Below are 26,087 nucleotides of genomic sequence, written 5' to 3'. Positions count from 1 at the left end.
CTCATCGCTGACCTAAATCCCACGCTGACAGCACAAGTTTCAAAGAGCTTTACCTTCTTTGTAGAATCTTTAAAATATTTCGTGCTGCACTGGTCAATATGGGTGTTTTTATAGACACCTGCTTTATTGTGAGTAATCGGCCATAAATAACTGTAGCCAGTGAAATGAAAAATTGCTAGGAGAGGGCACGTCACAGTCTTACTAGGTTTTATGTGACTAATGAATAAAATAGCAGTCTCCTTCCAAGCCATTCGTCAAGATCGGTTGCTGTTTCTCCTTTCTTCACATAACATCTCGAAGCGTATAACGTTAGGATGTGGCTGCAGCCGCAGATCGTAAACCAACACAAACAGGCAATTTAAAGAATGATGGAATCACAGGCATGGGACATGTTGGGCTGCTTCCTAATATACGCTGTTTTGCACTGCACGCGCAGGGATTGGTGCACTGTGTCATGAGAACTACAGCGGGTAAAATATCGTACTTTCTTGAGCTGGTGCGGGCACATTGAAAGCGTAGGAAGAACAAGTAAATTTTATTACGACAGGAACTGAATAATTTAGAGGCTTCTTTCTCAAATTTTTTGCGCTTGAGAAGAAATTTTTCTAGGGCAATCGTGCGCGCTAACCTATGTAACCTAGCGCAGCAATAAGAACAATAGTCAAGGTAGAGTGGACGCCCACCAAGAACAGAAAAAAAAATAAAGCAACACGCTTCGGCTCCCATACAGGGGCCTTGTTCACAGTCTTGTGAGCAAGGTGAACACTGTGTACAAGGCCCCCGTGTTGGTGCCGGAACGTCTTCTTTCATTTTCTTTTTACGTTAATGGAGGGCATCCGTTTTACCTTTGACTATGAGAAATCTCTACAAGACGACTTTTTGAGGAACCCTCGATTTCAATAAGAGCAATAATTGGGCTGGTCGTTCGAAGCCCATACTTGAACGGCACCGCAAAACACAGAAGAAAAATGCAGAAAAGTGAGCACGGAAGACACCTACTACGTTTTTTTAACTCATTACAACTCATTTCTTCTACGACAGACCCTTTTTATTGTCCTAACATTCAGTATACTTTCGTAATCCCATGATCATTGAACTGCTACAAGCCTTTGTAAAGCCACAGTCGCCTCGGGGTGCGTAAAATGTGCCTGATGTCCTGCATAGTTCAAGGATTGTGTTGTCTGTTTCAAGTAGCCGCCGACCTTTCTAAAAAAAATGAAAATCTGCATCAATACCATTTGGCGTTAACTTGACTGAGAAGCAAGATACTCAAAGCATTGTCTTTGTCTTACCTGTAAATATCTGCACTGCGGCAGGAATTGTATAGCAGAGATTGTCAAGGCGCCTTAGAGCAGTGCCCGGGTAAACTAATTATTCTGGTCCACTGTCAGGCCACAGGTGCTTTCGAGCGAAAATTCAGCGACACAAGAAGGAAGGGTGGTTGTTCTGCATGACGGTGATGTTACGAAAAAATACAAACACATCTTACAGCTGGGCCAGAAGTCACACTTCCAGCCCAACGGAAATATTTGCAACGTCTAGACCTATTTCTCGTTACATTTTGAGAACACCGTCCTAGGTGCGTCAAGGAATGCATTGACGTGGTGATACGTACAAAGCGAAGAGCTAAAGCTTATGACTACAAGGTCATTGGTGAATCATTTTGCCTCCACAGGCTTCAACATTCTGGTGACAACAATGGCTACCGTTTTGTAAGTTTTCCTTGTCGCTGAAAATGTTTTTTAAAAGGAGCAGTTGACAATTTTCCAACCGAGAAAGTGAAGACTTTCAAAGTTAAAGCAAAGGTATTGGATTTGCTGCTCCGCAACAATGTCAGCAACTTGTTACATTGGTGAAAAGGGTGAGTAAACCCACCTTGCAAGTTTTGTTGCGGTCTAGACACACAAAGCCGACATAACTTTCAAGGGTACTGCGACAGAATTAAATACATTAAAATTCAAAGTCCCAAGATATTTATAAAGTCGTCTGTCAGCATCTAACATCGTTGACCCTATTCCTGGTGCAAATTAAAAGAAATTCGTCTCTTATTCGAAGAAAAAGGACCGAGGAAACTGTAATGTGATCAGTGTGGACGTTTACCATCATTACACTATACGGCATAATAGACTGACGGGAAGTGAGAAGCGGTGCATCACCAATCGTAATGGTGAATCAAAATTTATGGCTAAGTCAAGCATGGATACTATTTATGAAAATGTTCCTTTTTATCTGAATAGCGTTCTCATGGCTGAAACAGAGAAATTTTTTCACGAAATTCTGAAATCTGCCTGAGATCATGAGAACTGCTCCGCCGAGTATTTGTTTCGGCAGAAGAGTTGGCAAGAGAGAACGCCAGATAAAAGCAAAAGAAAAGAAGAGAGGTTAACCAGACGAAACGTCTGGTTAGTTACCCCTGCACAGAAGAATGTGGAAAAAGGTGCGAAAGTTGACTAAAAAGGAGGGAAAAAATACAGAACTCTCTCTGCGGAGTTCTGTCACACAGTCTGGGAAGGCGCCGCATAGTCATATATAATGTTGACTGCCCACAAATGCATTCAAAATCACACAATGAACAGATGTAATTTGTCACACAGTGGGGTATCTCCAGTAACATAACAGTGTCGTTAGAGCGGCTCGGATCACTTAAGGCTGCGTCCAAGAATTTTACTTGAGTGGATGCTTGTCCAACTGGCCTAGCGAAGCTGCGAGCGCTGCTTTTGGTGGTTTGGAACTAGGACAATCCCAAGCAAGGTGTGTGATTGTTTCGCTGCACCAGTAGAAGCTGCAGAGTGGGCTATTGGACATTTCAATCATAAAGTAGAAAGCATAAGAGAATGCTACTTTAAGCTATAGACTTGCTAGAAGTGTGCAGTCACGCCGTGGGAGGTCGGAGGGCACATGACGCTGTAATTTATAAATTAGTGTCCAGGGTTCAAAGACTTGCGCTTGTAAACTCGGATTTATTCGACTATTACAACGTTATGTTGCGCGCAAGAGTTTATTTTCTGCGTTATGTTCTGCGACGAGCCATTCATGTAATCCATGATGTGGTGTGGACAGCAGAAGGCTGGAGGGCTGCCCGAAAATCAAAGAAAATTGACCATTGATGGGGTGGCTCCTGCTGCTGAACAAAATGAAGAGACGCACGGATGGCTAAGAATTCATCAGCTGTAGTTGATGTTACGTCTGACATTTTTAGCTGTATTTTTACTGATCTTTCTGGACTCACTATTGCGATAGCTGAAATTGTAGGCGTGACTGAGCTATTTCCATATCCTGATCCGATTAAGTTAAAGAAACTACCACGATGGCATCATCCCCTTGGTATAGTCTAGGTCATGATATACACGCAATGACAAATATGTCATTGATGTCATTACATGTCATTCATCTTATGTATGCATGCATGAAATGCCCCCCATGCCTCTTCTGATATACAGGGTGCCCCAGTTAACTTTAGCCAAAGCTTAAAAATATGCGAATACCACATAGTTGGATAGAACCAAGGCAATGCTGTTTGCCGACATTTGGAAATATTTAAATTATTTTTTCATTCGGAATAATTAGACAGTTCGTCTAAACTAATTAATCAGCTTCTCAAATATTATAGTTAGATTAAATGTGTCAATGAGAAAATTGTAGAGCGAAATGAAAAACTCCCACTACAGATTTCTGTTGCTCAATACGTCCTACATAAAATTGCCTTTCTGAGCGTGAAAAAAGCCCGGAAATGCACGGAAAATTTGCGTGGGGGCTCCTTTGACGCTAGGAAAAACACTTTTATGTAGCACATATAGAGTAACAGAAAGCTTTATCGGTAGTTTTTCATGTTGCTCTACAATTTTCTCTTTGACACTTTTCATTTGAATCTAATATTTGAGAAGTTGATCAAATAATTGAAAATAATTTTGTAATTAGGTAGAATTAAATATATAATCTGAGTATCTCCAAGCGATGAATAGCAAGGCTACCGTTGTGTCCAGCTACGTGGCATTTGCATATTGGTAAACTCTGGCTAAAGTTAGCTATGACATCCTTTATACACTGCTAAAGAGGACACGACGGCATCACGACGTAGGAAGCCAAACAAAATGATACACTCATAGCTCCAGAAGTTCGCAGATAATGCTTCGAAATTTAATGCATACGACATCAGAACAACTCCACCGCACGTTTTTACAACGCGAAATACGCTCCCGAGCATGCTGACCACCACATAATGTTGCGCATATCCTGAACAGTTCCTCTTCATGGACGTTCCATGTGATTTCTTTCAAGCAGCTGCAAGAAACATGTCACTTCGCGTAATAACTTCACATACTTCAATATATTTCCTCTATATGACAGGTTAGTTCGAAAACTTGCTCGCATATAACGCTTTCGAGCACTTGCTAGGAAATTTTTTTAAAGCATTGATCCATAGTCATCTTACTGCACCAGAACATTGGCCAAGATGTCGCCTCTTTTTGGCTAAACTCGATCTTGGTTGTATTCATCATTTGCCCACAGAAGCGGCATAAATTGTGCATTGTTCATAAAGCACGCTGACAGTGCGCCGAAGCGCTTGATTGCTTAATTTATTGAAGACGTCTAAGTTAACCAAACGTTTCATCTTGGACCACATGTTACCCATTACTAGACCCTTATGTTGAACAAACATAAACAATGTGAATCGTTGAGTTCACCGAGGCAACCTGGTAAATCTTATATGAAGCATAGAATTACCGAAAACGTGAAGGTTCAAAAATTAGTATTGCGATAGCAATTACATGGACAACCCAGTTACATTTCTGACGTCAGGGTCAGCGTCGCCGGGGTGATGTTCCGTATAACGTGCAAGTGCGATAGCCAGGTCGCCGCGCGCCCTACGCTGTATTTGCGCGTGAAATCTAATTGAGCTGATTGAGCCGACGATCGCGGCTCAATCTCGCCCACGTGAAAGAGAGGAGAGCCGGGAGGAAGCGTGCCGTCTTCCGTCGCACGCGAGGTCCCCGACTTTGGGAGGCACCGGGCGCAGAGGAGGCAAGTGGGAGGCGACGTTCTACTCCGTCTGCAACTGTGTCTGTGGTGACTGCGCGAGGTCGCGCGGCAGTACCTTGAGCGCGATCTGCGTAAGGGCAGTCTAGGTGCTTTGACGGCTCATAACTTTGTGCGTGCTATGTGTTCTGGGCGCTGAGTTTGGTTCAAGCGATCGACAGGACGAAGGTCACTTCGCTCGCTGCTGCTGCCGCGCTTGCTCACGCCATCGTTTGGACAGCGAATGTCCGCGGTCATCGAGTGTGTGATGTGCTCATGCCTGCTGTGTGCTCTGAAACTATGTTTGTTAAACTAGTTAGCAAGAAAATGTTTACAAGTTCATACGGCCGACAACATTGCTATTCCTACTTCGTATGGCTGTCTGCTAATTTGGTATCGCAATCGATGCTTCCCCTTTCTGGGGAAACTAGGACTTTTTTGCAACACTTCTTATTAGGCCAGATGCGAAAGAAATTGCGACATGTCGCATTTAATATGGACCCCCTTGATACTAAATATAAGTGTTGCATAATGCAGAATCTTCGCTAGACATAGGGAGACGTATCTGTTAACTGCCACGTGACACTTTCAAACACTTCCTTAGGAATATTTTTGCAAAAGTACTATTTGTTCCTCATGCATTCAACTTTGCATACGAATTTACCATACTATAGCCAGCCCTATCTTTCCAAATTTCTTTTTGGTGGCACTTGTAAATAGTTATAGGCCAGGGAGAGGTGCTAAATTTTCCAATGCTCGGAACCCTCCTTCATATACGCTCAGAAATGCCTGAATACCCTATTTCTTGCGCATGCACTCATTCAAATAACTTTAATTTTGCTCAGACATAACCCATAATGTGTCCCTCATTTTCGCTAAATATAAACATAGTATAAAGCAGAGTTTCTTCGGGACACTAGGAAAAGCGTAAAACGACCACATAATTTCTTACAGTAGTTGGCAATGAATTTTTTACAAAACTGGTATTTCATCAACATACAATCAATATTTCCATTTTATTTTCCATTAGTGGTCCCGCTTTGTGCGCTACATTTTACCTTGGTGGTATTTTTAATTATGCGACCATGGGTTCCTAAACTGTGCGCTACTCGTAAAACACAATCATGAAGCTCAGTAGTACTCGCATAAGCAATTTATTGCAAATGCCACAGTAAATCCAAGCATTTAAACTTTGCCAGCACATTCCACATAACCAGCTCCGTATTTTCCCCAAATATTGTTACCTCCACCTCCACCATTAAGTTAGCGGGTTAAAAACCGCCACACTTATATTGGCAGGATATTTACAATAGATTGTAGCAGCATAAACAGGTCTGGAGTGTGTCCTGATTCCGGTGACCAGAACCGGTAACGCATTCCCTCACCAGAGCAGGATTGGCCACTCTGGTGCAATACTTGGCCACAACCTCTTATATGAGCACTGACCGGAGTAGTTGGAGAAGTATGGGAGAGGCCTTTGCCCTGCAGTGGGCGTAACCAGGATGATGATGATGATGATGATGATGATGATGATGATGATGATGATGATGATGATGATGATGATGATGATGATGAAGCAGCAGCTGACAAGATGGTAGACAGCGCGCGAAGTCCAGAGCGTCATCTTCTTCCGACCAAGCTGAAAACATCTTCTTCGTCAGCGTGTCACAATATAAACAACGTGTCTTCCTGTGCTGAAACTGCTCTTGCATATCACATCCACACAAGGCTGCACAAACAACTGCGGGGTGGTGCGAGACAGGGCTTAGCGCATCATCGTCGAGTGTGCATTGTCGAACTCTTCGTGACATTGACCACTGCTTACTAGGGTGTCTTGAATTTGACGCAGAATGTAAAGTAATAATAGATGCACTGAAGCGTGAAATGGGCCCACACCCAAGCACAAGGAACATATTGTTCCCGCAAGGACACTGAATATTCAGGAGAGAGGTGCATGAATCCATCTATAGTTCCTACGTGACACCAGGTTAAAGACTCTTGGTGAACTGTGTGGGTCGACGAAGTTTGGATAAAGAACAACTTGTTGCGCTACGTGTCAAGTTCGTTGTGATATCGGGTGATGTTGTCACCAGAAGTACTTTCACGGGTTTCAGGCCATACAGAGTTGGATAGGTGGCCTTTGGCCACTTCTGCGAGACTGGATCCACCTGCAGCAAGCACCACTGCTCTCCTAGTTCACCAAAAACATCCGCGAAACCGATTGCGAAATCCGTATAACACATATCAATAGGGTCAAAAGAAGAGTTGAATAACTTTTTAAACGCTTCTATTTATTCTTGGAACGCGAGGGTTTTGCAACACATTACATTTACTTTTCTTCCTATTTTCAGTGAATTTGATATTGGCGTCCTGTTAGGACTCTGGAAAACGTTGCGAATAATGGCAGTATGACGCTATGAAGCGCTTTAATAAGTAGGTGTCCACGAATGGTGTGATTGCGCCCCACAGGTCAAACATATTTTTCGTTCATCACTCGCGACGCGTTTGTAACTTCAAAGAGATAAAAAAATTACCGACGATTACGTTACTTCCTAATGCGAAATTTGAGCGCAGCAAATAAGCTGTTTCACCTTTTCGATAGATTGAGGCAAAGAAATCGAGCAACACATGTATGCGCTATCACAGAATTTTTTTTTATTTTTCACACGTATTCCTTTAACAAAGACTCCACTAACAGTTCTTGACAGTCATGAAGGAAGCTTTGTGGTCGGAGAAATAGACTGATATATGTTCGACTTGGTACACCAATGCTTGATTCTCAAAGACAAGATCTATACAAGTGCCTCGCGAGGTTGTCACAGCCGTGGGACGCGTTACGAGCGAGAGGAACGGGATGTTCTCCCGCATAAGTGTTAGGAAATTGCTGTTTGTCTTTATGTCAACATTAAAGTCCCCCACTACTAACATCGGTGCGGATCGATGGACGGTTAATGCGAGTTGCAGGAAGTGCACGACGTCTTTCGTGAGTGCGGTAGGGGCGAAGTAGGCAGCTACTACCAGCAAGCCGTTGGGCAACTTTGCGGCGCACAGTTCGCCAACTTCAAAGTTCGAGCCGGCGCTTTGACAACCGGAGACTCGCAGGAAGGGGTGGGAGGGGGGCGGCGTGTACACCCAGCGGCAAACGATGGGGGCAGAAGCGCGTGCAGCAAGCGGACAACACGATAAAGGGAGGAGGGAAGAGATAGCAGCGACTGACTGATGCCGCTGACGCCGATAGTGAGTCAACCCCAGCTGCGGAGTTGGTTTCAGGGACAACGCCGCCGATGCCGACACAAACAATATGATACCCTCGCTTCCGCAGCGCTAAGAACCAGGGGGGGGGGGACCCTTTCCTCCTCTTTCTGCATGGCGGCGACGGTGTTCTATGCAGTCACGTTATCTTGACTCTCTAGCGGCGTCAGCGGCATCCAGCGGTATCAGTCGGTCGCTGCTAGCGCTGGGGGGATGAAAGGGGGGCGGAGCTGGTTACGAGGCCGACGACAACGCCGACGCGAAACCCAGGAACGGACGCCAAAGAGCTGCGCTCTAAAACAGTGTGCCTTGGGTAGTTCACCGAGGAGGCCAGGAAGAAGGAACTGTACGCCTTGTATAACAGATTCAAACTGGCAGATGAGGCTCCATTACTTATCTTTAAGGCTCCCAATTAGCCTAAACACTTTAAACTTTCCGTACACGTCATCCACAGCGTAGCTACAACTTTTCGTAAGTATGAAATTTTTAGTCAGTATTGTTCCTCCCAGGGAGAAGAAACTTCTTAAGTGTTTCGTAAACCACCTCGAGATGGGACGGAAATCATGATTTAGGCATTTTTATTTAACCCCAAGTTAACAAACAACTTCTAAGTTTGCCTCCGTGTAGTTCCTAACAATCCTAACATTTCCTACATAATTTAATCTTAGTGAGTTATAAAACTTTTCAGAATACCTTGAAAACTGCCATATAACGTTATTTTTTTAGCGCTTCGAGTTGCAGTACTTCTCGGTAAAAGGGGAGTCACGTTTCCACATACATCGCTTGTTTCAGAGCTTAAATAATTCAACCACAAGATGTGGTGTTCAGGTATGTTATCAGCACCCAAAAAACCAGCTAAGATTTGTTGATCTGTGCAAAATAAATTAGGAGATGTTAACAAAAGAATAAATACGTGTGGTACCAAGTACAGACCGATGCACGTGCCTTGTCACTCAGGAGTACTTACTTCGTTCCAATGACATTTAGTATATTTTATATTCGGAGAATGGTAAAACGCTTAAAAATTAATTTACAATAAATGCGAATCAGGAATCATTGTGGTCCCGTCTATTGACACTTAGTACAACACGTTAGCATTTGCTTGTATATCGTTATAGTTAATGATGTGTCAATCTTGAAACAGCACGAAAGCCTTTTCAAGAGACAGTTGGCAGAATCCTTTTTCATGACAAAAGGAAAATAGCGTGTTTCAGCATGTCGTTCGTTATTCAAGCTCTTCGACTGTGAGCTTGATTTCGTCAGCTCGGCTATTTCATTTTTTTTGTTTCATTTTTTCTGTGTTGCCGTCATACCTTTACGCATGCGTAATTTTAACAAGTTCGCATATGTATTCTCCATGTGCTGAAAGGATTGAAACACGGGCGAACTTGTACGAAGTCATCTAATTACTTTGTCAGAAAAAAAAAAAGGGAACAACCAAAGAAGTACACAACACATGTGCAGTGTGTATCACGTGTGTTGTCTCGTTTTCCCCTTGTCTTCTTTTTCTTAGCACAGCAATCAAACAAATTCTTCATGCGCTTCCACTAATTGTTAGCTGCCAGTTCAGCGCTGTTTTTGGGGGGGCCCGTCTTCTTATGCAGAGTCTGTCTTTTGTGCAGCTGTTGAAGAAACATATGCGTGCGTGCACATCAAACGGCTGATGGTTGCAGGTAGTGGGTATGGTCAAACGGGCTTGCTGCATGTACACCCGCGTACTGGCCGACACTGCATAACTTTGTTTCCGTGAAGCTTCACTTGCCGGTGCTTTTAAGCACAACCACAGAGGTATAACGTTGTCGCCGCTGCCACGGCGCATGCATAGCTGTGACGCCTTCTCGCCTAGGCGCGCGACATATCACATACTAATCTGATTTTTTTTTTAACTCAGGACTTTCCAAAACTAACCACATACTTTACTGACAAAGGCTACTGCGCTTATCAGCCACAGAAGTGTTCATAAACTTACTGAAGCTCGTCAATGAAGAGACACGATGATGAAATGGCAACTTTAAAAAAGTTGAAGCTGAATCACACGGGGGAGGGGGGGGAGAGGGGTTGTGGAGGGGGGAAGACTGTGAACAAATCCGGTTCAGAAATCAGTACACATGTGGATATTACTTCAGACGAGCACGGGCACTCGAAAGGGCGCACTGAGGACTATTTTCGGAAGAAAAGTTGGCGAGCGGGAATAGAGTTTGTTCGAGTTCGCAGTTCAAAAGTTACGTGCTATAATTGGGTTATAACTGTCTAAACAGCAAAATAATCTCAGGCATCAAGCTACAGATTCGCCTCCTCATTACTTGCACGCGTTCCCAGCAGAATAGAGGTTTTAGCACGGCAACAAGCCCTCTAGAAATGTATAAAGCTGGCTTTTTGGATGCCCAGTAGCTCAATATATGACGCCAGGGTCATTGTTTACACTCTGATTCCTGCATAGCTGGTACACCGTTTTCGCTTTCGTCCATTAAGTAAATACTCGTAGATTAGGAAGTAACAGAGGCGACAAAATTACCCTAGTGCAACAACTATCTGTGTTATTGGACTAGCTTGGCAATCACATGTTTGGCAATAGAAATTGCGGGTGAGCCAGCTCGAAACTTTTCCAAATGGTTCATTTCGTGAGCTTTGCTTGCACAACGCCTCCTTTAAAAAGATGCCTGCCGCGTGCGCCGAAAACCTGCTGCCCTTACCTTTCCCTCCTTCCTCCGTTCCGCGTGAGGCGGTAGCGAGCGATCCTTGCGGTGGTCGCTTGCAACACATGCGCGCATGCGCACATCACCGCATGGCAGCGCGGCCGGCGCGGCGGCCGCTACCGCCGCGACGCCACACCGCCCCAGTCCCCTTGGCGGAGATAGGGACGTAAGTGGCGCCATCTCTTGACAACTGACCGCAACTCAAGGCGCGACGGCTACAATGGGTGAGCGAGCGACGCCGCAGGCATCTTTCTAGAGGAGGCGTTGGCTTGCAACTACAACTTGTGGCAGATCAATTGCTGCCTTTGATATGCAGGTACTCCCGCGATCAAATGTATACAAGCCACAGACACGCGGAAAAAAAGGCGGTCGTTATTTGTAATTCAGGAGCGCAAGCTCAAATTGACGATTGAGCTGAAAAGTTTGCAATGGCATGTTCAGACTCAAGATCTAGAGAGAGAGAGAGAGAGACAGAGAGACAGAGAGAGAGAGAGAGAAAGGCAAAGGAAAGACAAGGAGGTTATCTCCGGTTGACTACCCTGTACTGGGGGAGGGGCGAGGGGAGGCAATAGGTTAGAGAGAGAAGGGTAAAAGAAAGAAAAGAAAAACCTAAACACACACATGCACGTACACACGAGCTGTTTCTGTGGGCACTGTCACGCAGTCCGCAAAGGCGTTCCTAGTCTTACGCAGTGTCGCCGTACAGTCCTACGTCACACAGTGTACTGTCACAATTCGTCAGAAAGTCCCGTGTCTTTCAAGCATCGCAGCTGCTCTAAATCAAGATCTAAATATCGTGTTATATTTATGGGCTATGAAGAAATCCACTTATTTTTTTTTCAATTCAATTCAACAGTAACTTTATTCAAATTACCAAAACTGGTATGCGACAACGCCTTGCATCATCCCTGGTCCGTAATCCCTTGCTCAGGGAATCGCACTGTAACACTTGACAGCTGTGCATTGTGTCATGCAACATTATTTCTAGAGGCATAGCAATGGAAGAAATTGCTTATTCATATAGAAGTAGTCTATCGTCTTCCAATACTCCTGGAAAGGGCTAGCAGGTCTCTGAGCGAGAAAAACTGAGTTTGAGTTGAGCGCGTGAAATAAATTCAGGTGACATCATGTAAAAAGAAACAATTCTTCATGTAGATGAGGCAAAATTAATCAAGGCATAAACATCACGCCCTAAGTGATGTGCGTGCCCGTTTATTTTACTGACTATTGTAGATACCGCCTTCGTTTCGCAAGTTTCATTAAGCCATTTACCCCATCTGGCAACTTTTGTTCTTAAAAGGGCTTAGACTTTTGTTTTTACGCGCTTGTTAGGTCTCTATGTGGTCTGTTCTGTAGATGCTGAAATGTACCAACTGGAAATCTCCTAATATGACGAGTCCTATCATTAAAGCCCGTAAAGTGGGAGAAAGAAACACTTTAGTCTGGGTAAATAATGTGCCTAAAAGGAAAAAAGCAGCTGTAAGTAAACGAAGACATGAGGAGTGACGCACTTAAATTTCGTTGCTTTGTGGTCGAAACCCGCAACTTGGTTGTGTTCTGCTCGAAAAGTGCATTAGTGTGGACACCGAGAGAGAGAATCAGAGAAAGGCAGAGGCTAACCGACAGCTAAAGCAAGTTCCTTGAGAAGCGGAAAATGGCGTTAATGGAAGAGCGGCTTGCTCTTGCCTAGTACCTAATTCTTAATGCCGTGTTTTCACGAGGCCTCAAGGGCTCACCATATCTGGCAGCTGGACCAGCCGCAGATTGACTCTCACGTTCTTCCCTGTTGTGTGCGCCTTTTCCCCAAGCAACCACATTGATTTCCTCAGCTTCTCGAGCCGCTATTTGTGACAAATGCGGTGGTCCCTTGGATGTTAGAAAGAAAAACCATGCGTGACAAACAGATCCAGCCACGTAAATGCTTGAGGCCTTTCGTCAAAAGCGAGTTAGGATAGCCGGTGAGCATACACACACAAACACGTGCGCACACATACACACACACACAGAGAGAGAGAGGGAAATGCTACTATAAAAAGAGTCTTGCAGGAGACCATCGCTTCGCGAAAGCCTTCGTAATTTCGCTGGGGCTCAAAACAGAAATCAAGAATGTTTTCAGCGACCTTAGTCATTTTGAGAGTCGCAAACATGGTATGTTGATCGAAGTCTATGTTTGTCAGGCAATCTCGAAAAGCTTTGTAGATAGTCCTAGGACTTCTTAATAAGCGAAGTTCAGCTTCAATCTCTTTTTTGGTCTTAGGGCTGTGTCTTCCCCGTGCCCCGCGTGCGCCTTCTCGATATTCGACACTTGTCAGACAATGGTCAGTTTTGCATTTAACTCTTAATGAGCAAAACACAAATTAACCGCGGTATTGGTTCGTTGCAGTGAAAACTGGTTTAACTAACGGACTTCTTTTTAATTCGTGTATCACATTTAGCAGTGGCATTCTTTGCTTCACAATTTACAGTGGAGCCACCTGCGGTATTGCAAGTTCAGATTGATATTAAACGGGGTATCCTGAAGTTGGCAGCCCCTTGCAAAAATATTAAAAAAAGGCGTTCTGAATTCAATTTAATTGAATGTTCTTCTACAGTGTCATGCAAAAAGTATAGCATTGCTGGCCACCTTCACAAAAAGAAATCGGGTAGGCTGTGTCGCTTACACAGCCGCAGTAAAGTACGTGGAGCGTAAGGGTCTCTCGATTACCGAAAGTACGTAAATAAATACAAAGAGGCATTTGTTCCTGCATTTACAAGGCTTACATTTTAAACTTATCACACAGCTAGAAGGGGTCCTCTTGCAATCGCGCTCACTCCCTATTCGTAGAAGGCCCGACATGGTCGGAGTTGGTAGGCACTTATTGGCATCACGATGCCTTGCTGCCCGAGACTCTTCACCTCAGTCTTGAACGTTACGTGTCAAACGCGGAGCACCATAGTCGAGGCAGCGACAAATTTCTACAACAAATTGCAGACATGTAATCCCTATAAATACTAATAAGAACAGGTTTAAGTTTCATGGATTATGCCTACGATGACGGACTGAGCTCTCTCTAAGGCGACACCCGCGCTCCGATCAGCAAAAACGCCGGCGAGAGGCTAAATTTAGTTCTCGTTGGGTCATTGGCATCACGATGCCTTGCTGCCCGAGGCTCTTCACATCAGTCGTGGATGTTACGTGTCAAACGCGGGGCACCATAGCCGAGGCAGCGACAAATTTCTACAACAAATTGCAGAGTACTAATTCCTATAAATAGTAATAAGCACAGGTTTAAGTTTCATGGATTATACGTACGATTATGGACTGAGCTCTCTCTAAGGCGACACCTGCGCTCCAATCAGCAAAAATGCCGGGCAAGAGGCCAAATTTAGTTCTCGTTGGGTCATGTGTTGCGCAACAACAACGTCGTCCGTGTACGCGACAGTAGCATGATTGAGTAAGGACTTCGCTGTATCCAATGATGCTCTAGAAAGACTCCTGATTATCACGATTGCAAATATATAAAGGACATTAGCATTACACGTTCTCGCTACATTTTGTTTCATGCAGGTAAGGTTACATGCAGTTTTCGCAAGTGACAAAAAAGATGACAAAAATGCTGACAAGAACGCATGAAGCTTGCACTAGCGGTGCAAGGCTGCAGTCAGTAGCGGAGCTCCTTATCAACTAGCTTTTACGTGACTTGCCTAAGTTATTTGTAAGTTTTGCGAGATTAGGCTAGGTTTTGATAAGTTGTTGGTAGGCTTAGCTAAGTCGTTTATAGGTTTTGCGAGGGAATGGTTGGCTTGAGTAAGTTGGTCTTAGCTTTTGCGAAGCTATGCTAGGTTTTTCTAAGTTGTTGTCTCGGCGGGCTTGAAGCTGAATGTTTTCGAGCAGTCGCAGACCGGGATCGCTTTCTCGGCGACGTCAAGCACTCAGGTGCCGACTCTCGCGTTCCCATGACTGAAACTCGGTATCCTCGACTCGGCGACGCCTCTTCTGACCCGCAGCTTCGGCGCAAAGTTGCGGATCAGCCCGGCGGCGACGCATCGCTTCTCGCTTGGCCGTGCGGTGCTCTTCCTGGTAAGCCGCTTTTTCTTTGGGCGTCCGGACTTTCTTCGGTCTTCCCATCGTAGCAGCACGTACGCACGGTGTAGAGGAGGTGAGAGGTGTGTTGCCGCACCAGGTGTTCCGAGCATTCACTCACCTGTGAGGTCATGACTCCGCCCAACGCGCGTGAGGTGCGAGGAAGCTACGTGGCTCGGTGCTCTCGAAGGCGGTTGCTAGGCAACGCGAGGCGGCGCACAGCTGGCCTAAGATTTCTGGTAACGCTCCACGGCGGAACTAAAGCTTAAACAGCTCTACTATTTAAATGAAAGACGTTTTAAGTCACGAATTGTAAGACTCCCGTTTGATGACGCCAGAGGGATACTCTTAGGGAGCAATAGCTATCTGTACGGTTTCAAACAATAAGTACAGCCATCTTAATTCAGTGAATACACAACCCAGTGGCTAAAATCCTAATTCGCTGTCACTCTTTCTTGCCCTCTGAAGAAAAGCAATTGATAAAGAGATCAACATGGATAAAACTTCATTCCAAAAATGTGCCATAAAGCATACAATCGGGAGGACATAGACGGAAGAGAGTCTTCAGGGGAATAGATCATAATATTGAAGGCAAAGACAGGCAGAAAGAAGATATACGCACATTGTTTTAAGTGTCTTCCTCGTGCCTCCCTTCGCCTTCCTCAGATTTATGCGATGTAGAACTGTAACGACGAAAAAGCAACAATTCCAACAGAGGACGGGTGTTCAGCTGTTGTGCAAATAAACAACGATTTTAAGAGCAGCATCGCGCCTTAAGCGCGTGAGAAAAAAATGCGAAACTTTTTAGATTTGTCAATTCATTATTCACGTATCTTTGATTTATGGGACTTCTAATTAATCATGTCGCCAGTATTTGAATAATTTTATTGTTCGTATTTTATATATAGTGCTCGTAAAATGAATAAAGGCCGCAGTTTCTCCTAGTTTGCTATCAATTGCGATAGCAAATTGGCAGACAGCTATATGAAGTAAGGATAGTAGTTGTATCGACCATATACACTTAGAAGCATTGGCCTGCTAACGGAATTAACAAGCATGGTGTCATTATACACAAGCAAACGTTAACACATCAGACTCGACGAGCGCGGACACTCGCTGTCAAAACGCTTGTGTGAGCAAGCGCGGCAGCAGCAGCGAGCGAAGTGGATTTCATGTTGGCTATCGCTTCAGGGTGAGAGCGGCGAGGACACGCGCGCATCAAGGCATGAGCCGTCTGCAGACGCCATTCAAGATTGGGCGCGCGCTACTGCGCGCAGCCGTGCAAAGTACCCCCCGCTGGCGTAGTGGAAAACACCCCCTCACCCTTCCCAAGCTCCCTTCCGCTTTCATCGCCGCTTTCCTCCTTTTCGCGCTCGATGTTGAGCCACGATCGTCGGTTACCCTTGCGCTCGGCCGCAGAATACCCAGTTATTGAGAGAACAACCCCCCCCTCTCTCTCTTCCATCTCACCACGCCCTTTCGCGCGACGGAAGACGGCGCGTGTGTGCTCTCCGCTTTCCTCCTTCGCGCATGCCAGATTGAACCCCGATTGTCGGCTTCCCTCCCCTTATTTCATTCGGACATACAGCATACGACACCCGACGACAGCGACAGCAAAAATGCACCTGGAGAGTCCATATAATTGCTATTGCAATAAAACATTTTGCAGCTTGAATCACATCCGCGCTTAAAGAAATTGCATTCCATGTATAAAACTGTCATACCGGCTTCTCTTGCACTTCTATATTTAGGCGGTCTAAATTATATTCAAAAAGAAAGTATGATCAGGCTACAATCACAGTACAGGAGTTCCTTAGTTATTGCTATTTTTGCGGAAGCATACAAACTCTCTTCCAATGTTTTCCAATGCCTTATATTTGGGCAAGAGTTTCGAAGCACGACTAGCAAGAAAGCAATAAGGGGCTATGAAATAAAAATATTGGTCGTGATGCCGAACATTTCAAGGTTGACTTCGGTGACGAAGCATACGGCAAAAAATGTGCCCTGTGGGATGATCTGCTGCACGCACTAAACGTAAGATTTCGGCCAGAGGACTGAGATACAGAGCGCCAAAAATATTTTCAATTTTATATCTCGGCCTATGAATTCATAAAGTACCGGCAAAGACAGAGATACAGCGGCGTAAGTTACGAAGGAAAATGCCCAGGACAAGAAACGCGCGAGTATCCACAAGAAGCAGAAGACTCGTGCATTGCCTCAATACTTATTAAAAGTGTTCTGCTAGTCTTAATGAGGTAGGGCACGATGCTACGAAAAGTAGCATCGCCGGCAGCACACACATTGCAGAACTTTGATGTCTACTTGGTTAAGCTTAGCGACTTCTGAGAAGACAGTGCAACTAAGCATTGATAGCAGTTCTCACCAACGGCGTCTGCAAAACTTTCCCGCGTAATGCAGCCGAGAAGCCCTGCGGGCACGAGCAACTAAAGTCGCCACCAAGTGAGCCATACATTTCTTGCATGCTGCTTATTACCCAGGGTGCAGGCGTCGACGTGCATACACGCGCTTCTTACGCGAGAATGGTGTCCATATGTCGTTGTTAGTGCCGGCGACATTATATTGTCGCAGAACTGCAAGACAGTATACACTGCACCTTTCCTTTTTCGGTTTCATTCAAGTGGTAGAATGATATTGGCGCACGAAAGTGGAATCTTTTGCTCCTCGTCTCATGAAGATGTAGGGTTTTATGCATATATAATAAATGCAAGCGCTTGTTAGTTACCCCTCTCGTTTTGAGAGAGGGGGCCGAAAAAAACACCTTGCCGGGACTGGGAGCCCTATCCACATCGCAGGCGTGATGCATATGATGTGGGTTGTTTTGCTCCCACTGGTGGCACTGTATTATTTTCAGCTTTCACCGTCTTTTATCATATCGAAAATTTTCTGCGTTCCTCTTTGCTTTCCTCGGCTTCATTATCTGTTGGCTTAACATGGAGGCAGCTAACGAAAGTTGAGACCCCCAGATTCCCCGGATTTTCCTTCGTTCTGGTTCATTATCTATAATGACACTTTCCACTCCGGCAAACCTCTCAGTGTAATTATAAGCTGCTTAATTTCGTGGAAGTTTCTTGAACCATGTATAATGCGTCAACGGGCTTTACGATGCATTCATTATCTTCAAGAAACAAATAATTACTGTCTAGACCGTTACTGATTCTCAGGCCCATCTCGGTAATTGGGAGCATCGACTTTCGGCCAACGAAACAAGTGCGCCTATCGTTCCGTTTCAGTGAGCCCTGAAATATAATACGTGGCACACTCAGAGCATGAGAAATATCACCTACCCCTTCACCCTCCAAGCTTCCAATCCTCCAAACTACGAGTTTGCAAAATCACTGAAGGCTTTGATCGCAGTAGCTTCTTGTTGCTACGTTCTCACGTTAAAACGAACTCAAATTTCAGTGTTTAATTTTTAAACGGGATGTCTGCGGTGGTTATAGTAGCACAACGTAACTTATTGAAATGACAACACAGTTGTAACGTGCTGCCTCCTGTCTCAGCAGAATGGTCAGAAGTACCACTCTTCCTGCACTGCTCGCAACTATTATACTCAGCGGAAGAAATGCTGTGTAGATGAGGAGGTGGAGTCTTTCTGCACAGTACTTCTGCATAGTTCCCTACCGGCTTCTTCAAGGTGATTTGTACATCGGCACGTGTGTTAATGAGTAGGGTCATTCCATTCTCTACACAATCTCAGAGCTTGCTCAGTAGCTTGCGAGAGGCAAAGTGAGCGTTCAGAGACGGTGCGAGTTAAAAAGTATAATCGCCAACGGAACTTAATCCATTTGGTGATCTATTGGGTAATCCATTTCGTTACATTATAGGTAAGAAATGAAGGCTCTCTCTGAGTTTTCTGAAGCGCGTCGTCGCTGAACAAAGGAAAGTATTCTCACAGCGAAGCTGCTAAGGGCTTCTTTCCCCAGGATTGTGTCCGTGTGTTAACACAAAACTATGATCATCATGATTGGCTCCATTGTCGTCTTCTTCTACAGCTGAATCGTTGGCGCCCCTCAGCGTAGCCGCGCGAACGCGCTCGTGCCACTGCACCCGCGTTCGTTAACGTAAATAATTATTTATTAATTAGAAAACACGAAGTCGCAACCAATTTTACAGCGAAGCTGTTATGGCTAGTTCCCTCAAGATTGTGTCTTTCTGTAGACCCGATGAAGCAGATAGTGCAATACTGGGCCGACCCACGGCGGAGGTGCAGCAACCGTTAAGGGGGCCGATCCCGAAGATAGTGCACCTCCGACCGGCGGCGGAGGTACAGTTCGCTATGAAGGGGCCCACATACATACTTTTGCTGCTAATACTTCTTCACGGAGTGAAAAGGCACTGAGTTTTTTTTTACTTTATTATTTCTCTTATTCTGATTAACATTGTTTATAAAATTCACGCGTATTTTCATGAAACTAAGTGTCAATATAACCCAATATGGCGGAAAACCAGCTTTGGATACTAGCTTGCCGATAGTGGAATTGGTACATGATGGGCCCGCCATGCTGAGGCAACAGAGTTTGAAACCAACCGTCAGACTAGCTTGGGCTACTAGGTATGTCATTCTGAACGTGCCACTGTTCAACCAGTCTCTCTGACGCCAACATGGGTCACATGGTATATGTGCCACTGTTCAATGACAAAAACTCAGAAACTATTTATCCGGTGCTGGATGTAACATAACATATGTCATATATACTCAGAAAATCTTGCCCAAGGTCTGACTTGTCTGATTTTGCAAACGCGCCACGCGTAGACTTCGACGCGCCGCCGCTAGATGGAGCAGTCTGTTCAGTGGTAAGTGCGATAGAGAAATATGGTTGCATAGGCGTCTCATACATGGCGGGTCTCCACTGCGGCATTGCAGCTTGTCATTATATTGCTTCAGTGATAATTACATTACTCTTCACATTCATCGCAGGATGGTTTCTGCTTGATTTGTTTATGTGCGGCTTTTATGGTCCTTTGTTATATAAACGAAGGAAGTGACGTGGCTTCGTTCAGCGATATGTACTGGTTATAAATATCATTAAAAATTCAGTCAGGGTGTTTTACATGCCAGAACCAAGATCTGATTATGAAGCACGCCGTAGTGGGGGACCAGAAGATAGAGCATAATAATGTTAGAGAAGATTGCGGTATCTTTGATGTATCGCATATGCTAAGGAAGAATTTATCAAAGAAATTTTTACGATTATGCTCATTGTATGGATAGAGATAATTTAGATACGCAGTAGTGGCATCTGATTCCTATTTATGTAAATAATTATACTTGTAATAAAATTAGGCAAAATGAATTTATGAAATATAAAGCATAATTATTTTTGTCAAAAACTACTTTAACATTGTTATGATTATAAATATCTTCTACATCAGTGATTTTTTTCACACAATGCCAAGATACAAGAAACTATATTGATCCCTTTTACATGGGATGAACTTGCATGAAGTAAATACTTTTCTTAAACAAAATGGCTTTAGGCTATTTAGCCTTGGAGGATGGTCCCCCCATGTTCAGACAAGGTTTCACGTGCCCCGTCCTACTTTTTCGTATGCTTAGTTCCACTGTGATTATTTCGTATACGGGACTATCACCCTCTATCGTCAAGCTTCCCAACTTGTTCTACTATAATTACAGCTAAATTATACCAGGCTCTTCCCACTTCGCTCGCCACCCTTTAGATAAATTAAGTCTTTTATCATTTTTTTTAAAACTTTATCAATTATAAGCTAGCTATGTATGCTTTGCAATTTAGTTTGCTTTGTAGTTTATTTGATGTTGTAATATATATTCTGACCTAAACCAGTTCTATTAAGAGATTATGCCGCCGCAAATAGGGAAGAAAAAGTTGCCCGTGCTGAATTATATAAGACGCAAATAAACAGTATCATCAAGTAAATCCAAATTGTACTTAAGTGCTCCGGAAATTTGAACCACCTGGGTTTTCTCACGTACACCTAAATCTAAGTAGACGGTTGTTTTTGCAATTTGGCCCTATCAAAATGCGGCCACCGTGGCCGGGATTTGACCCCACGACCTAATGCATAGGAGCCCAACACCAAAGCCACTACGCAACCGGGGCAGGTCATTCTTATTATTCACCGATAAGATATGGGAGATCCCGCTGAGAACATGGGGCGCCTCAGCTTGGACCCCTGACGCAGTGCTAAAATGAATGGCCGTTACATTAAAATAGTAAAGTTAAACTGGCCAAGACTTGTTATCTACTTCCTATTATTCTCTTGATTATGTAGGTTTCATGACAGTAACGGTGCCTATCAAATTATGCTAATTCTTTCTAGGACATATTGTTTCAAGCGTACGAAGATTTGTGTCAGGAAGTCAGTTCGGACATGCGACAGAAAGAACGTGTAAATGCAGCTAGGAAAAAAAGCGCCGACACTTCTTACCTCTATTCTTATTAGTGGCCATAGAATTGAAAGTTTTAATCGGGTTGCACTGTCTGATGTCCTTGACAGAGACCTATTTGCATTGACATTAGCAAAAAAAAAACCTAAGTAATGAGAACGTGTGCCATAAACAAACTTTACAAACTGGAATGCTGTATAAAAAGAATGCGGTATACAAACTTCTCAGTGCTATCGTTGGTAAACATATGGTGAGTGCAGATTACAGGTTCCACTGGAGAGATACAGCTAATGAGGCAGCAGTTCAACGTTTCTATCCATGTTGTTTTATTTCAATGAAACAACTGCTTGCTACCGATAAACGAGTATTTTCTTGAATGCAGGATGGAAAAACAAAATTCCGATAGCTTTCATTTGGCTGATGAAGTTCTGGAGACGTGATAGCTCTATGAGTCGGATTTCCAATTCGCCTTAATTAGGTCGCTTGTTGCGGCGCATTTCCGAGACGGAATTTCGGCTTTACATGTGGTATCTTTGCTGGCGCGGACATTGGACTTGTGTGTACATCTTATAGGAAAATCACAAAGCAAGGCGTCCGCCTATGCGTATAGGTGTTGGAAACACATTAAAACACTTTAGCCCGAAGCGTTCATGCGGGAGAAGCGGATAGGTAAGCCGGAATGGGCAACAGTGCGCTCATATTGCATTACATCGCTGATTACCTATGACTCATATACAATTCGATACTTGAGAAACGTGACGCGATGTTCTAATAACCCATTTATCCCAATGCGGCTATAAATAATGGATAACCTTGTATACTCACAGCAATGGACTGTTCTCGCACTGATGACTTCGAAAAGCATGGACGACGTGAAATTGGACATTCTCGTAGAGCAAGTGCGTATAGTTGGCGATCCTGGAAGTGGAGTGCGAAAAGATAGTGCAGCATTTGTGTTGGCTGAGGGCAGCGAAACTCGGTGCACATATTTCGTTTCATTGGCGCAACGTCGTCTGCGAAATCTCTAGCCTTCACGTGAAACAAAAACTTCGGACGGCGCAATTGCTGTAATGCTTCTGAGCTAAATGAGCTGAAATTTCGTGTTACGAATGCAAGAAATAAAACGCTCTTGCCACTTGTAGGTCATGCGCTATTGATAGCAAGGTTACCGCTAGTACACCTCTGTTCCACGCAAAAATGTACACGGTGCTACGAAGAAAAAATACTTTAGTCAAAGTGAGGCAGAGGTGTTGGCTTAGCTGCTGTACGGTACAAGACGCGATACAAGAAATTAGGAATTAGCTTCAAGTATATATTGCCATGGTTAGCAGGTAACTGTGAACATGTATAATGGTAAGCTTCCTTTTCTGCTGCGTACTTAAATTACCGTGAAATTCATTTGGAAAATATTTATTCGTTTTTTATGCCAATGATAGCGGAGTAATTTTTCGTTTGCCCCTAAAATATCGTTTTCCTGTTTTTAGCTGCAAGGCACTGGCCCATTTTTATTTCTATCATTTGTTTTCATCCTGGTGCCGAACTGCCTGTAGACTAACGTTCCAGTGGTTTCCACACGTTTCTTAAAGAAACTGAACTTTCGTTTGATTAATATAACGATTGTTAAAGTCTCCTAACACAAACCAGCAGTTAGGTTATTGAGCGGAAATTTTAAAGGTTAGGCGTGCGGTGATTATAACTGTTGGACTCAAAAATTTTAAGCCTTTGCGCTTAGAAGTTCCAGCATTCCTGAAGCCACAAAATTTTCTTTTTGTCTGAATATAGCGGCTAAAGGAAAGAGCAAGTAGTTTTTTTTTTCTCTTGAATAAGCACTTTGTTAAGGATTCCGGGCTGCGGCATAACTTTAATGCTTTTTACTAGGATGCACCATAGAAGCGATAAAATATTTCCCGCGGGCATAATAAGGCCCACATGATGCAACCGTTCAGTCCAGTTTGGCAAAACGTCTTGCACTTAAATCAAAGAATTGAAATATTTTGCAGTAAAGAGGCACGAATTTTACAGAGAAGCTGTTCGCCTCGCGGTGGTTGACATTTCCTTCGTCACGAACTTGAACAGCTGGGCAATCAAGCGCTATCGGAAAAAAGCATTTTACACCATCGGAAGGACCTGGCGTCAAGGAAGAAGGCCGTGCAACCACTATTGCGCTTTTTGCGATCTACCGGTAGCCTCACGGTGGTTGACATTTCCTTCGTCACGAACTTGAACAGCTGGGCAATCAAGCGCTATCGGAAAAAAGCATTTTACACCATCGGTAGGACCTAACATCACAGAAGAAGGCCGTGCAAGCACTATTGCGCTTTTTTCGATCTACCGACCTTCGTGAACGTCTTTAACTGGAATGATTATTGTGTGTGTGTGTGTCTCCATGTGTGCGTGATTTTTTTTAACGATTGCCTCTCTGTCCTCTTTCTAACCCCTATCACCAATCCCCAGTGTAGGGTAGCAAACCGGAGACAACCTCCCTGCTGGTTAACCCCCCTGCCTTTCTTCTTCATCTCTCTCTCTCCTGTCCGCGTCTGTTACCGAAAATGTGGGCTGATCTCGACGGCAGTGCAGGCCAAGGGCAGTGGCTCATACCGCCGTAAGGCGGAGGCTTCAAGCACTCAGCAAAGTAAGGCGAACCGTGCGTATATTTTTCGGAATCACGCATACAACAAACAGAACAGCATACGTTTGAAAGAACCAGCCTGCCTCTTTCAAACACTATAACGCTGGTTACGTTCAAAGACGCATTGCACTCTTAGCCACTGTGAATAAAGTGTTCGGTTTGGCTTTGCACTCTCACTGAACAAACACAAATACGTGTTTTAGCCCTGCTTGTGAATTCACGAAAATATTCGCTGTATATGGAGTCGAGCAGGACACGTTGGATTTGCTGCCCTTTTAACCATTATTTTCGCGTGAATCACAAAAAAACAATGATTTTGAATTAGGGATTAAGAAGCTCGTGCTCATAATAAAAGAAGGGCTGTGAAAGGGAAGGGGAGGTGGAAGGTATATTTATCGTTGATTTATATGGAAAGCTGAGGGAAGGGGCAGGAGGGACGTCGCATAACGCAAAAGTTCATCAGTACCTAAATTATACTTGTAATAAGCAGAACAAGTATCTTTAGAGCCGGATGAAAGCACTGCACCACCCAGGTCAACCTAGCTTCAACTGCGCACTCTTCAAAGAGCATGATCTTATGTATATGGTAGCATGCTCTTTGTAAACAGTTTCAAAGCTTCTCGCGACTTGGTGACATTGGCATCGATTTACCTCTTAGACCCAAAAAGCCGTCCTTTTGTGCGAACTTTGAGGTGCACAAATAAGTCGTTTAGAGAGGGCTGATAGCCGGCCCAAGGTAATACTGATGCATATATACGAATTGCAGGACGAGACGCAAAACAAGGAACGAAAGGGAACAGATGAGTGTCCTCGTGTGTTTTCTTTGCGTTCCGTCGTGTGCTCATATTGCGCCTCGCCCTGCCTCACAGACCGTACTAATGCGATTGAAAGAAGAGAAAAAGGAAAACCTCCCTAACAGCCATTCGAGCATGCGTTGTGTACTTATGAGGTCTATGGTGGCGCGTATTACATTCATGACTGGGCATTTAATTAAAGTAAGGAGCAGCAAGAGGCTGACGGAAAACAAAACAAGTGAGTGGATGGAAACGCCAGTTTTCGTGGTTGGTATCATTTGCGAAATATATTTTACAACCACCGAACCGTAAGAACGAAGAGCAATGCACATTATTTAGCTTCATCGATATGTCGTACGCGCCTGCGACCACAGCGATCCTAGTGTAACTGTTACTACGTCTTGTGAGATCATTTGCACAGGGAAACGACGCGGAACTTTGCGCACACCCCATTAGGCTCACCCATCCCGAGGACTTTTCTTTTGCCACTCAACTTCTCACAGTTTGCAGGCAGCATTGCTTTCTAGTGTTTGGCCGTTATCCTAGGTAGCTTTTTTTTCTTTTTTTGCAAGGGGCTGCATTTAAAGCTTTTTTTGCCTTCGTCGTTGGTATTTTTTAATGCCTACATCGCCGTTAGAGCTTCAATCGAATTGCCACAAACACTTTCGGCCGAACAAAAGCCGACCTGAAGGGAAAGACAGATAAATGATTGAAATACGGTTCCTCAAAGGAAGCAGAAATGAAGCGTTAAGTGCCAACCTATAATAAAAGCTCTGCTGTAAGTGGTTAAGACCGAAAAGCAAAGAGAGAGAATATTGATAAATTTGTGTACATATACAAATATATATAGAAAGTAGAAATAACTGTCGGCAAGTAACCTGCCCACAATGTAAAAGTCGGAGTGGAATCCTTGAATTCAACTCCACACGCCCGTTGGATCCAAGTTATGGTCATAACTATTCAGCGTTATCTGAATTTCAAGTACGGCAACAATCATTGTAGAAGGCGAAATATAACATGGGTATTTAACGTTTTTAGAGTCACTGAGCTAGTGCCTGAAAAGAGGGTCACTGTCTGGCACGCTGCAATAAGGCGATGTATTTATGAGCACGAAATTGAGTCGCCTTGGGGAATGTCTGCGTGAACTCTAGACTGGGATTAGGCAAATGGCACAGAAAAAGAGCAATGGAAAATATACTGAGTTCATTACTGCGCCAAGTATATGAGTGCTAAGCGAAAACTATACCAT

The 26,087-nt window shown here is 44.1% G+C and overlaps 1 protein-coding gene across 13 annotated transcripts in view; it reads right to left on the bottom strand.

The window, feature by feature from the left end:
• LOC135903595 (uncharacterized) overlaps positions 1-26,087 on the bottom strand; it is a 1,541,440-nt gene that overhangs the window by 673,278 nt on the left and 842,075 nt on the right. For 12 of the 13 annotated variants that reach the window (XR_011511432.1, XM_070532127.1, XM_065433912.1 and 9 more), the window contains one exon: positions 22,241-22,333. The exons of the other annotated variant lie outside the window; for it this stretch is intronic. Coding sequence is in view for 2 of the 12 variants with exons in the window: in XM_065433912.1 (XP_065289984.1) it covers positions 22,241-22,333 (93 nt within the window). In the remaining 10 variants the exon portion in view is untranslated. The remainder of the gene's footprint in view (positions 1-22,240; positions 22,334-26,087) is intronic. 13 annotated transcript variants of the gene reach the window in all.

The sequence above is a fragment of the Dermacentor albipictus genome, chromosome 1 (genome assembly GCF_038994185.2).
Source record: "Dermacentor albipictus isolate Rhodes 1998 colony chromosome 1, USDA_Dalb.pri_finalv2, whole genome shotgun sequence".
Classification (NCBI taxonomy): Eukaryota; Metazoa; Arthropoda; class Arachnida; order Ixodida; family Ixodidae; genus Dermacentor; species Dermacentor albipictus.
The sequence above is the reverse complement of the archived record's forward strand: the minus strand, read 5'-3'. Positions and strand labels throughout refer to the sequence as shown.